The sequence below is a fragment of the Chanos chanos genome, chromosome 11 (genome assembly GCF_902362185.1).
Source record: "Chanos chanos chromosome 11, fChaCha1.1, whole genome shotgun sequence".
Taxonomy (NCBI): Eukaryota; Metazoa; Chordata; class Actinopteri; order Gonorynchiformes; family Chanidae; genus Chanos; species Chanos chanos.
In genome coordinates this window covers 24,834,011-24,845,860 of record NC_044505.1, presented here as the reverse complement: position 1 = coordinate 24,845,860, position 11,850 = coordinate 24,834,011, and the positions used below count along the sequence as shown (strand labels likewise).

Below are 11,850 nucleotides of genomic sequence, written 5' to 3'. Positions count from 1 at the left end.
AGATGATGTGGACATGAAACTGTAGACTTCGAAAGACCCTACGAGATTTTGAGGAGGTAGGGAGCTAAAAACGGACAAACGTAAAGCATGGAACGGTGAGAGTGTATGAAACCAGACAAGACGTTGCTTTTTCTTAATCCATAAAAAAAACAGTGTAAGTGTACGGTTAACGATGATGTCAGAATGTGATCCAAACGAGAACGAACCGGAGATGAACGCAGTGGAATTAGCGACTAAGCCTAACTTTCACTCAGCAGAGGTGCCGTCGGTGTTGTTCGACAGAAATCAAATCGGACAGACACTTGGGCTAACCTTGAATCCAGGAGGTGCGGTGCGGATTTCGGACTCCAGTGAAAGTGTGCTTACCGAGCTTGAAGCTGAGGGGTCAGGTGAAGAGGCACTTTTGTTACCAGGTCCGGCCGGAAATGTATCACCTCGGGGAAGTAAAGACAAGCGCTCGAGACGGAACAGGCACAGTTCTTCGTCAGATAAAGAGAATTTAGCATCACCAGGTGAGGCCCATTAAGACACACGACCCAAGTACACGCCAAAGGTGCTTGTGTATGACTGTTTATGGTCATTTTTACGACACTGGTTTCAGACAGACGGTATTAGTATAAATGTAACTTAGCCAGTAACTTGGACACGCATTTTGGCTTAGCGTTATACTTCACCAAATGATGTCAGTTAGTTGTGGCTGATCAGTACATAGAACTGACATCACCTCGGTTGAAATGCTGTAGGTTTGAAGGTTGGCTTTGTATGTCGTCTTATCACCCCCTTTTTCTCAAGGCTTTAGTGCTGTTAAGGTTCCTTGTACGCAACATTATTTTGTCAAGATGCCCTGTATCACTTATTGCTGAACAATAGAAATCCGAACATTTATTAAGGGGAACACTTGTTTCCATGGCAACCGAACATGATTTTTGATTTTTTTTTTTTTATGGCTGAAATAAGCATCTCAGCCCTCTGACAACGGCGTTGCATCTGTGAACAAAGGTAGGTAACACCAGGCAAGAATGGGAAGTATCTGGCTGATATATTTCACGGATAATTTCCGTAATTTGTCTGGGCAGACGTTTAAAAGGCGGGAGAATGATTTGTACGAAGGGGTGCATCTTGGGGGGGGGAGAGTGGTCTTTTGTTACGGTGAACACGTAGATGTCGTACAGTGTATTGATCCTAAAGCCATAATGGACTTGTGCTCTCCTCTGCATTTTATCGACGACTTGCGATACCCTTTTGAACGCTGCACGATAACTGTTATGCAAGTGTGACACGAGACGTCCAAAGTGATATTTCTCCCTCGTGTTAAAGTGTTAAATGGGAACTCCGCACCTGCTGTCGTATCTGACTGCAGCGTTGGCTATCTATTTGGGTGAGAGTCCGTCATTTGGGACTATCTGCCTGTCCTATTTGCATTAGAAGTGTGTAGTGTCTGTCAGCGAACGACAGCCACAGACTGCATACTTAGAATCTTTCTCTCTCCTGAGTAAAGCAGACATTTTATGTTGTGTGTACTAAATATATCTGACATTAAACGTTGTTCTTTCGGCCAAAATGACGCCATCAAACTACAGTTTGACAGAGGACTTAGTTTGTTGTTGTACCGTAGTGGAATGTGCGTCACAAGACTATGTGGAGTAACTGAATGTCAGTTCAGACCGGGAGAAGCAGGCCTGGTCCTCACGTCTCACTTCTTTGTATTCTCACTATAGAATCAGATGCTGATTTCAGCTTGTGAAACGAATATGTAAGTATATGGGTTGGTTGAGCCAAAATCCAGCTGGTCTAGCAGACTGGTTGGCCTGGGTTACGTTCACACAGCAACAGCTCAAGGCCAAACTGCCAAAACTGTGCGTGTTCATGTACACAGTGAGAATAGAATCACGGTCAATTCACATTTCAGTAGAAACAGTGAGAATAGAATCACTGTCAATTCACATTTCAGTAGAAACGTGTTCAAACGCTTCAGTGAAGCCCTGATATCAGTTAAAATACACTTTGAAGCATTTAGCTTGTTGCTTTTATGGGAAGGTTAGATGGGGAAACTCCTTTGTGCCTCCGTTGTGTTCCAGTGTTGAATGGAGCTTTTGAATGTGAGAGAGAGAGTGAATAAGTGAGGGTGGAGAGAGCCTGAATTAGTCCACTGCTTTAATATTGAATGCCCATCTGAGAGGCCCTGTGTTCCTATAATGGACTGGCTGTAGCAGCTCACATTTACTAAAGTTCTACTGCAGCGCTTCCCGGACCTCCTCATACAGGCCGGCCACTGACACACTGCTTCACAGAACCCACACGCAGCTCAGCAGGTGCTGTGCGCCTCAGAGAGATGCAGTGCTTTGTTGTGTAACATGTGTAGCCCTGCTCTGATTGTAACTATTGTGGTGTCTGGGTGTGAGATACAGGCCAGGGTCAGGGGGTGAGTCTGTGTTGTGTCTGGGTGTGAGAGACAGGACGGGTTCAGGGGGTGAGTCTGTGTCGTGTCTGGGTGTGAGAGACAGGACTAGGGACAGGGGGTGAGTCTGTGTCGTGTCTGGGTGTGAGAGACAGGCCGGGGTCAGGGGGTGAGTCTGTGTCGTGTCTTGTTGTGAGATACAGGCCAGGGTCAGGGGGTGAGTCTGTGTCGTGTCTGGGTGTGAGAGACAGGACTAGGGACAGGGGGTGAGTCTGTGTCGTGTCTGGGTGTGAGAGACAGGACTAGGGACAGGGGGTGAGTCTGTGTCGTGTCTGGGTGTGAGAGACAGGCCGGGGTCAGGGGGTGAGTCTGTGTCGTGTCTTGTTGTGAGATACAGGCCAGGGTCAGGGGGTGAGTCTGTGTCGTGTCTTGTTGTGAGATACAGGCCAGGGTCAGGGGGTGAGTCTGTGTCGTGTCTTGGTGTGAGAGACAGGACTAGGGTCAGGGGGTGAGTCTGTGTCGTGTCTGGGTGTGAGAGACAGGCTGGGGTCAGGGGGTGAGTCTGTGTCGTGTCTGGGTGTGAGAGACAGGACTAGGGACAGGGGGTGAGTCTGTGTCGTGTCTTGTTGTGAGATACAGGCCAGGGTCAGGGGGTGAGTCTGTGTCGTGTCTTGTTGTGAGATACAGGGTCAGGGGGTGAGTCTGTGTCGTGTCTTGGTGTGAGAGACAGGACTAGGGTCAGGGGGTGAGTCTGTGTCGTGTCTGGGTGTGAGAGACAGGACTAGGGACAGGGGGTGAGTCTGTGTCGTGTCTGGGTGTGAGAGACAGGACTAGGGACAGGGGGTGAGTCTGTGTCGTGTCTGGGTGTGAGAGACAGGCCGGGGTCAGGGGGTGAGTCTGTGTCGTGTCTGGGTGTGAGAGACAGGCCGGGGTCAGGGGGTGAGTCTGTGTCGTGTCTGGGTGTGAGAGACAGGCCGGGGTCAGGGGGTGAGTCTGTGTCGTGTCTGGGTGTGAGAGACAGGACTAGGGACAGGGGGTGAGTCTGTGTCGTGTCTGGGTGTGAGAGACAGGCCGGGGACAGGGGGTGAGTCTGTGTCGTGTCTGGGTGTGAGAGACAGGCCGGGGTCAGGGGGTGAGTCTGTGTCGTGTCTGGGTGTGAGAGACAGGACTAGGGACAGGGGGTGAGTCTGTGTCGTGTCTGGGTGTGAGAGACAGGACGGGGTCAGGGGGTGAGTCTGTGTCGTGTCTGGGTGTGAGAGACAGGACTAGGGTCAGGGGGTGAGTCTGTGTCTTGTCTGGGTGTGAGAGACAGGACTAGGGACAGGGGGTGAGTCTGTGTCGCGTCTGGGTGTGAGAGACAGGCTGGGGTCAGGTGGTGGTTATGGGAGAGTCATTTGACTGTTTAAGAGTAACGAGGGGAACATGTAACCTGTAAACTGTGGCTAGTGATCTGGTAGGACTGTGTGATTGGAAGTGTGTTTGAGTGTCTTTTTAAAGAGACTGAAAATGAAGAGAGAGGAGATGTAATTTAATGATAACTCATGGCTGTGAGTGTAGAGCCTGACCTATTTGGATCTTTTGTTCATGTTATTTTCACATTTACCTGACAAAACACGGTGCATAAAATAGGACATTTGAAGGTGTTGCAATAAGCATGTGCTAGAGCTGTTTCTGCAAGACTTTTTTTTTTTTTTTTGCCTCTGTACTACTTTTGTGACCCCCTTTCGCTGTACTCTGTGTGTGTGCGTGTGTGCGCGTGTGTGCGCGTGCGTGTGTGTGTGTGTGTGTGTCTGTGTGTCTGTGCATGTGTGCGTGTGTGTGTGTGCGTGCGTGCGCAGGTAACAGCAGTGGAGACTTTAACCATTTTCCGGAGGACCCGGCGTTTGGAGAGATAGTCCAGAGAGCGGAGCAGGCGATTGAGAACGGGGTTTTCCCTGAGAGGATCTCGCAGGGCTCCAGTGGCAGTTACTTTGTGAAGGATCCTAAAGGGGTAAAGGCTTACATGTGCATGTGTGTGTATATATGTGTGCACACAGAACAAACACTGTTGTTTGTATGCTGGTGCATGCTGGAGGCAGGAAGTGACTTTATCTGCTGTCTGGGTTGTTTTTCAGTATCACAATTCTGATCTGGGTAAAGTGGTATCTCCATATCTACAATTTATTTATTTATTTATTTTACCATTGTTTTTCTTTCCCAATTAGAAAATCATTGGTGTGTTTAAACCAAAATCCGAGGAGCCTTACGGACACCTGAATCCCAAATGGACCAAATACTTTCACAAAGTCTGCTGTCCCTGTTGTTTTGGCAGGGGCTGCCTCATCCCCAACCAGGGTTATCTCTCAGAGGCAGCAGCCTCCCTCGTGGACCAAAAACTGGGCCTGGAAATAGTGCCCAAAACCAAGGTGAGCACAGGGTAGTTTTCCCCCTGTGGAGGGAACAGGGCCTTTGACATTATGGATCTGCAAACTGGCTGATAAAGGATCACCTGGTGGTGTTTATGTATTTCTTAGTGGACATCTAGATGCCTGTTAGCCCTTAAATCCGTTGTCTGTTTGTCTGTGAAGGTGGTGTCTCTGGCCAGTGAGACGTTTCACTACAGTGCAATAGATCGAGCCAAGTCCAGGGGCAAGAAATACGCTCTCGAGAAGGTGCCCAAAGTCGGCCGGCGCTTTCATCGAGTTGGTTTGCCTCCTAAGGTAAGGCTGCAGTGAATAATGGGTGTGTTATTGTTTAGTTTAAACATCAGGGACTGTTTGACCTGCCCGTCCCACGATACTGTGCCACTGTTTTCTTCTGCTGATTTTGGGATGCAAGTCATGGATGTTTCCTTGACGGGCTTGCTTAAGGATTGTTCAAGCAAAACGGGAAAACTTAACTTTGTGGAAGTTTAAATTAACAAGAAACTTTTTATAGCATTCAGACTGCAAAATGGTCGGTCTTATGGTCTATTCAGTTCAGTTCTGACTCACAGAGCCAGAGAGCCAAGACTGTAGCAGGGAGTTCCCGTGCAGACTGGCCAGGGGGGGCGTGTGTTCTGGCAGCAGGCAGGCAGATTGTCCTTGTTGTCCCTGTATGCCAGTGAGAGAGTTTGGCTGATGATCATACCGGCGGATTACTGGACAAGCTCCATCCAGCAGTTCACTTCATATGCGTCTAAGGCTCACAGGAAGAGACCCAGGGCATGGTCGAGAGAGGGAGAGAGATTCACGGACAGCTGAGACATATAAATGTTAGTGCTTGCTTTTACATGGATACAAAGCAGCTGTTCGTGGCTGAAGAAGGCAGACATGCTGTTTGCGGTGGCACAAGGCAGGTAGACAGGTGTTTGAGGCTGAAGAAGGCAGGTAGACAGGTGTTTGAGGCTGAAGAAGGCAGGTAGACAGGTGTTTGAGGCTGAAGAAGGCAGACATGCTGTTTGCGGTGGCACAAGGCAGGTAGACAGGTGTTTGAGGCTGAAGAAGGCAGGTAGACAGGTGTTTGAGGCTGAAGAAGGCAGGTAGACGTGAAGGACAGCTGTTTAAACCAGAGGCGTCTGCAGTACTGAGAGAGGTCATTAGTTCAGTTCCGAGTGAGATGTAGATAAAGGAACTGGATCAGATTTCACTATGTCTCAGGAAGAGTTTACCCAGAAAGTGGCCACAGAATCTGAGTGAACTGAGAAAAGTAGTCGAGAGATCTGAATTGTGTGAGATACAGGAAACAGACGGTCAGGAACCTTTAACATGTAGTTGTTCCTGTAGTTACTGAAAACAGGGGCACACAGCCATGCAGAATCTGCTCGTCCCTCTCTTCCTGATGTGAGAGGGTCTCCAGGTTCAGGAGCAGCAATTAGTCTATAGGGCCACAAGGAACAAAGCAACAGTGTTGCCCACGTGAGCCGTTAATTATGTGATAAAAAAAAAACAACAACCTTTCAATAGATTTTGAAAAGTGTTTTTTTTGTTGTTGGTTTTGTTTTGTTTTGTTTTGTTTTGTTTTGTTTTGTTTTGTTTTGTTTTGTTTTGTTTTGGTTTGGTTTTTTGCAGCAGGGCCACAGTTGCGCCAGTTCATGTAAAATCACTCGTATTAATGTTTCTAAGTTTTCTGTCTTTAACCTTCCTGTTCTATGTAAGTCGTTAGCTGTAAAATCTGCAGTTTTAAACAAATGTATTCAAATTAGATCAATATAAGAGCACTAAGAGTGAACCCAGAGCCTCCCTGAACGCTGAGCCTCCCTGAACGCTGAGCCTCCCTGAACGCTGAGCCTCCCTGAACCCTGAGCGTCCCTGAACCCAGAGCCTCCCTGAACGCTGAGCCTACCTGAACCCAGAGCCTCCCTGAACCCTGAGCCTCCCTGAACCCTGAGCCTCCCTGAACCCTGAGCGTCCCTGAACACTGAGCCTCCCTGAACGCTGAGCCTCCCTGAACCCTGAGCCTCCCTGAACCCTGAGCGTCCCTGAACCCAGAGCCTCCCTGAACGCTGAGCCTCCCTGAACCCAGAGCCTCCCTGAACCCAGAGCCTCCCTGAACGCTGAGCCCACCTGAACACTGAGCCTCCCTGAACGCTGAGCCTCCCTGAACCCAGAGCCTCCCTGAACGCTGAGCCTCCCTGAACCCTGAGCCTCCCTGAACGCTGAGCCTCCCTGAACCCAGAGCCTACCTGAACACTGAGCCCACCTGAACACTGAGCCCACCTGCAGGGACATAGATCTGTGATGTGTGTCATTGTCACAGATTTTCATCTAAACTCTTTGTTACATGTGTCTCTTATTATGCCACCTGTGTAGGTGGGCTCTTTCCAGCTGTTTGTTGAGGGCTACCAAGAGGCAGACTACTGGCTGAGAAAGTTTGAAGCAGACCCTTTACCTGAGAACATGCGCAAACAGCTTCAGTCCCAGTTTGAGAGACTGGTGGTGTTGGATTACGTCATCAGGAACACTGGTAAACCTGTCAGCGTTTTCTGTATTTAAGTGACTCATTTGTGTTGCACACGTTCAGTGTGAAAAGAGTAAAGCACCTGCCCGTCACGAGAGTTGTTCTCTGTAATCACTAAATATATTTTATATGAGCTACTGTGCATCTTCTCCATGGTACTTTGAGAGTTTTATCTTCTTCTCCGCTCAAATTTGAAGTGCAGTGAGAGAGCCAGTTTATTCTCAGATTAAGTCAAGACTGAGTCTGACGGGTTTAATGCACCTTCGGTGACAGCAGCAGGTCTTGTCTTGTCTTAAGGCTGTGAATGAAAGCGTGCAGAGCTGTGTTCACACGCGGAGAGCACGTACATGGCTGCTCAGTGTGCTCCAGGCTCCCTGTCTGAAACGTCACTGGACAAACACCTCCCCCTTTTCTTTCCACAGACCGAGGAAATGATAACTGGTTGATCAAGTATGAGAAGGCATTGGACAGCGAGGTGTCAGAGAGGGTGAGTTCCTGCCACAGCTTCCTCGAAGTTTATTTTGAGGTAATGTCACAGTGCAAATGCTGTTAGCAATGTAATGAGTGCAAACACATATACAAAAAACCCTTTCACACTGTTATCAGTAGGAGACACCCAGTTCACAAGTCCTTCCTAAATACATAGACCTCTGTACAGAGTGGATCGAAGTCGATCAAATGAATGATCTTTTTTTTCCTCCGTTTTTACACGCGTATTGTCCCTCAACCTTATCTTTTGTATGACCGTGTTGACAAAACACAAACTGCTGTTGTGGCTTCTCCCTCAGGACTCTGAATGGGCCGCCACTAAAGACTCTGCCATTAAGATCGCAGCCATAGACAATGGCCTGGCCTTCCCCTTCAAACACCCCGATGAGTGGAGAGCATGTAGGAGACTCAGTCTGTCTTTGATCTCATTAAAGCACTTCAGTAAGTCACTGGATGCGAAAGTTGTTCAAGTTGCTACTCTCATTGGTTGGTGTGTGCGTGTGTGTGTGTGTGTGTGTGTGTGTGCATGTGTGTGTGTGTGTGCATGTGTGTGTGTGTGCGTGTGTGTGTGTGTGCGTGTGCATGTGTGTGTGTGTGTGTGTGTGCGTGTGCATGCGCTCACAGATCCGTTCCACTGGGCGTGGCTGCCCCAGGCCAAAGTGCCTTTCTCTCAGGAGACCAGAGACCTTGTGCTGCCACGGATCTCAGACATGAACTTTGTTCAGGACCTCTGTGAAGACCTCTACGAGATGTTCAAGGTGGGAGCGTCTCATTGCTCTGTCTCTTTGAGTAGTTTTTATTTATTTACTCCAAAAAATGTTAAGACACTTTTTAGCCTTAAATTAAATATGCATTCTCTCTGTGTTCTCAGGCGGATAAAGGATTTGACAAAACTATGTTTGAAAAGCAGATGTCTGTCATGAGAGGACAGGTGAGTAAAAAACAGAGGTTGAATTGAGTTACTTGCCCCTTTTCTTTGGTTAATTGGGATGCAGTGTGTGTGTGTGTGTGATGGTGTTAGGATGCAGTGTGTGTGTGTGTGTGATGGTGTTAGGATGCAGTGTGTGTGTGTGATGGTGTTAGGATGCAGTGTGTGTGATGTTGGGTTAGGGGGAAAAAAACAGAGATGGCGTGAGAATGCATACATTTCACTAAGCACAAACTGATTATATCTGGTTTTATTATTTGAAACTATTGTTTTTTTTATTTTATTTTGTTTTATTTTTTTATTACTTTTCACCACTTTCACTCCTTCACTGTTTTAAAGAATTACTGTCTCACACCTAGCATGTGAATTTAAGCACGTTTCGCATGAGTTTGAATGAATGATATATGGACTTGCATGTATGTGTATTGTGTCGCTGTTGAAAAGCGTGTTGTGTGTTGCAGGGGCTTGGAGCCCAAGACAAGTCTCCCTGCGGGGACAATAAAATCTAACTTAACCTTAACCTTAATCTTCAAACAGGCATGTGAAATGCTCTCTCTGACTGATGAAGTGAAGAAGTGGGCAGAGATATTATGTAACAGGTTCATGGTTTAGTGGGTGTGAATGATGTCACATGCTCCTTGGCACTGACGTTTATATTTGATAATGTTTCCCATGATCACATGGACCTCGGAGGTGGCACGGTTATCTGCTGTGATATGTCACTGATCAATATGTTTTCTTTCCTCATGTTAAATAATAACCTTTTTCTTGTTTCAGTTTGAGTACAGGGCCATCAATGCTGTGTCTGTGTCTGTGTTGTGGTACTGAGAAACACAGAAGCCTAGTTAACATTTTCAAGCCCCACTGGCTAATTAAAGGTGTTATGCACCGTTTATTTATAGCAGAAATTAACATCTGAGGTCTGACATCTATTCAGAACACCTCCTGCCCTCACACATGCACAGGCCCAAAACTGTTTCTGCCATTTCGCTTCAGGCCCAAAACCTAAAAACACAAAAAGTGGTGAGAACACTAAAAAGAACTTGCAGCAGTAAAGCGGTAATTTTTCTGTGTTTGTACACCTTCCCTTCAGGTCTCTGTCACTTACTTTTAGTGCATAAATATGGCACTGACACTTTATGTTATTGGGTTTGTGTCTGACAGTGATGTCAGCGTGTGCATCTTTTGCACCTCATTAACCTGCGCTGTGCTCCACGTTCAGATTTTGAACTTGACCCAGGCTCTGAAGGACGGGAAGAGTCCCATTCAGCTGGTACAGATGCCCAGGGTGGTGGTGGAGCGCAGTCGCAGTGGGCAGGGCCGCGTGGTGCAGCTGGGTAACGCGTTCACTCAGACCTTCCACTGCAAGAGACCCTTCTTCTCCTCCTGGTAACGATGCCAGACACCCCTCTTCTCCCCCTGGTAACGATGCCAGACACCCCTCTTCTCCCCCTGGTAACGATGCCAGACACCCCTCTTCTCCTCCTGGTAACGATGCCACACACCCTCCCTCTCCTCCTGGTAATGATGCCAGACACCCTCCCTCTCATCCTGGTAAGTGCAGTGGTGAGTGGAGGAGTACAATGAGGGGGATTGGAGGAGGAACCCAAATGCCATCTCTGAATCTATCTTGTGAGTTGTTTCTGAGATGTTTGATGCAGTTCTGGAACTTCTGGACAGTTCTGGAACTTTTGGACAGTTCCGGTGAACCTCCAGTGATTCTTAGAAGAGTTTACAGGAAATGTTCATGGAGAAACCACTTCGGAATGCTAAAACAAACGTTTAGGGAACAGATGGACTGTGTTTTTGGGGGGTCTGGGTGTCACTTTGATTGAGAAACTGAGCCTTTTCTCAGAGTTCTCCTCTGCTGTTGGTATTGAATAAGACGTTGATAAAAATATGAAGGGAATCCAGTGTGTAGCAGAGTTTAAGGTGTGGCTACAGCCATGCTCAACTGCCAAATTGTTTTTTTTTTTCATCAAGTGAGGAATGATAAATATTAAATTAAAACTTGAAAAAAATGTATTGCTTGAATGTACTTTGCAAGTTTACATTTTACACTTCACCTGCAGACATTTCAGTACCAGTGTATGGAGAGTCTGGTTTTCTCATACATGGAATGTATTTACTGATCATTATGTATTTAAATGCTGGTTAAAGTATGTTCTATTCTATAAAACGCAAAGCAGAATTGCTACAAAACAGTTCTTAGAGATTTTTTTGTTTTTTTTTTCTTTAGGTTTTTCTTTTTTGTTGTTGTTTGTTATTTTTCTGTCTTGTGGTTCTTTGTATGCATCCTGGACATTATACCTACCGAATGACCGGTGATGTACACCTGTACATATGAAGTGATGAATCAAAATAAAACTTGGATTGATTAAATAGGATTAAACTAGTTCACTGCAGTTTTATTCTCACTCATTTTTAAATGTAAGTTCTCAATGTGCAGACACATCTGTCACCTTCTTCTCTCTCATAGTTGGGCAGAGAGCTATCCCATTATCCCAGGGTGGGTTTTTAAACAGGGAGGAGCAGACATCTGCCCACACTGTTCTCTGAATGAGGAATTCAAACACAGTGGAGCCCAGAACTGTTCTGTTTGTCAGGGAACACAATGAGACAATGTTCCTTCAAGACATTTAAATATGTTACTAAAAATGAGTCTGCTGGATTAGCAAGGGTTAACATTGTCACTTTAAACACTTGATGCATTGCCCACAGGAAAAAACAAACAAACAAAATAATGTCTCCATTCTCAAGGTCACAGCATCTACTGAATTTTACCTCAAATTCGTCAATGTTTACCAAGCTACACGTGACTCACACAGTCTCTGGAAAGTCCCATATTAAACACATATGACTAACCTCTGTACAAACTCCAAGTCTGTGCTCCACATATGACCAAAGGAAGCACACTAAAAAAAAAAAAAAGTCAACTGCAGAGAATGTCTCGACCAACTGGACGGAGAGCAGGTGTGTGTCCAGCACCAACTAGACGTCGTCTGACACGGTGAAATAACGTCTCTATGAGGAGAGGCATGAGTCATGCCCATAAAAGTTAAGGCAAATTTGACTGTTTTACTGTGGACATCGGGAGATAGTTCTGGCCAAAACCAGC

General features: G+C 46.7%; 1 protein-coding gene across 1 annotated transcript; it reads left to right on the top strand.

Annotated features, from left to right (window-relative positions):
- The first annotated feature begins 12 nt into the window (after positions 1 to 12).
- On the top strand, positions 13 to 11,113 carry pi4k2b (phosphatidylinositol 4-kinase type 2 beta). Its single transcript, XM_030788140.1, has 10 exons — positions 13 to 512; positions 4,237 to 4,388; positions 4,603 to 4,803; positions 4,966 to 5,097; positions 7,168 to 7,321; positions 7,738 to 7,802; positions 8,104 to 8,203; positions 8,429 to 8,562; positions 8,676 to 8,735; positions 9,955 to 11,113. The coding sequence occupies exons 1-10, from the start codon at positions 173 to 175 to the stop codon at positions 10,123 to 10,125; spliced, it is 1,509 nt and encodes a 502-aa protein (XP_030644000.1). The 5' UTR covers positions 13 to 172; the 3' UTR covers positions 10,126 to 11,113.
- The last annotated feature ends 737 nt before the right edge of the window (positions 11,114 to 11,850 follow it).

Excerpts from the sequence above, each read along its gene's own strand:
- pi4k2b (XM_030788140.1), top strand. The coding sequence starts at position 173 with ATGATGTCAGAATGTGATCCAAACGAGAACGAACCGGAGATGAACGCA. Across the intron at positions 513-4,236 it reads AGAGAATTTAGCATCACCAG|GTAACAGCAGTGGAGACTTT; the intron begins GTGAGGCCCATT and ends GTGCGTGCGCAG. Across the intron at positions 5,098-7,167 it reads GAGTTGGTTTGCCTCCTAAG|GTGGGCTCTTTCCAGCTGTT; the intron begins GTAAGGCTGCAG and ends CCACCTGTGTAG.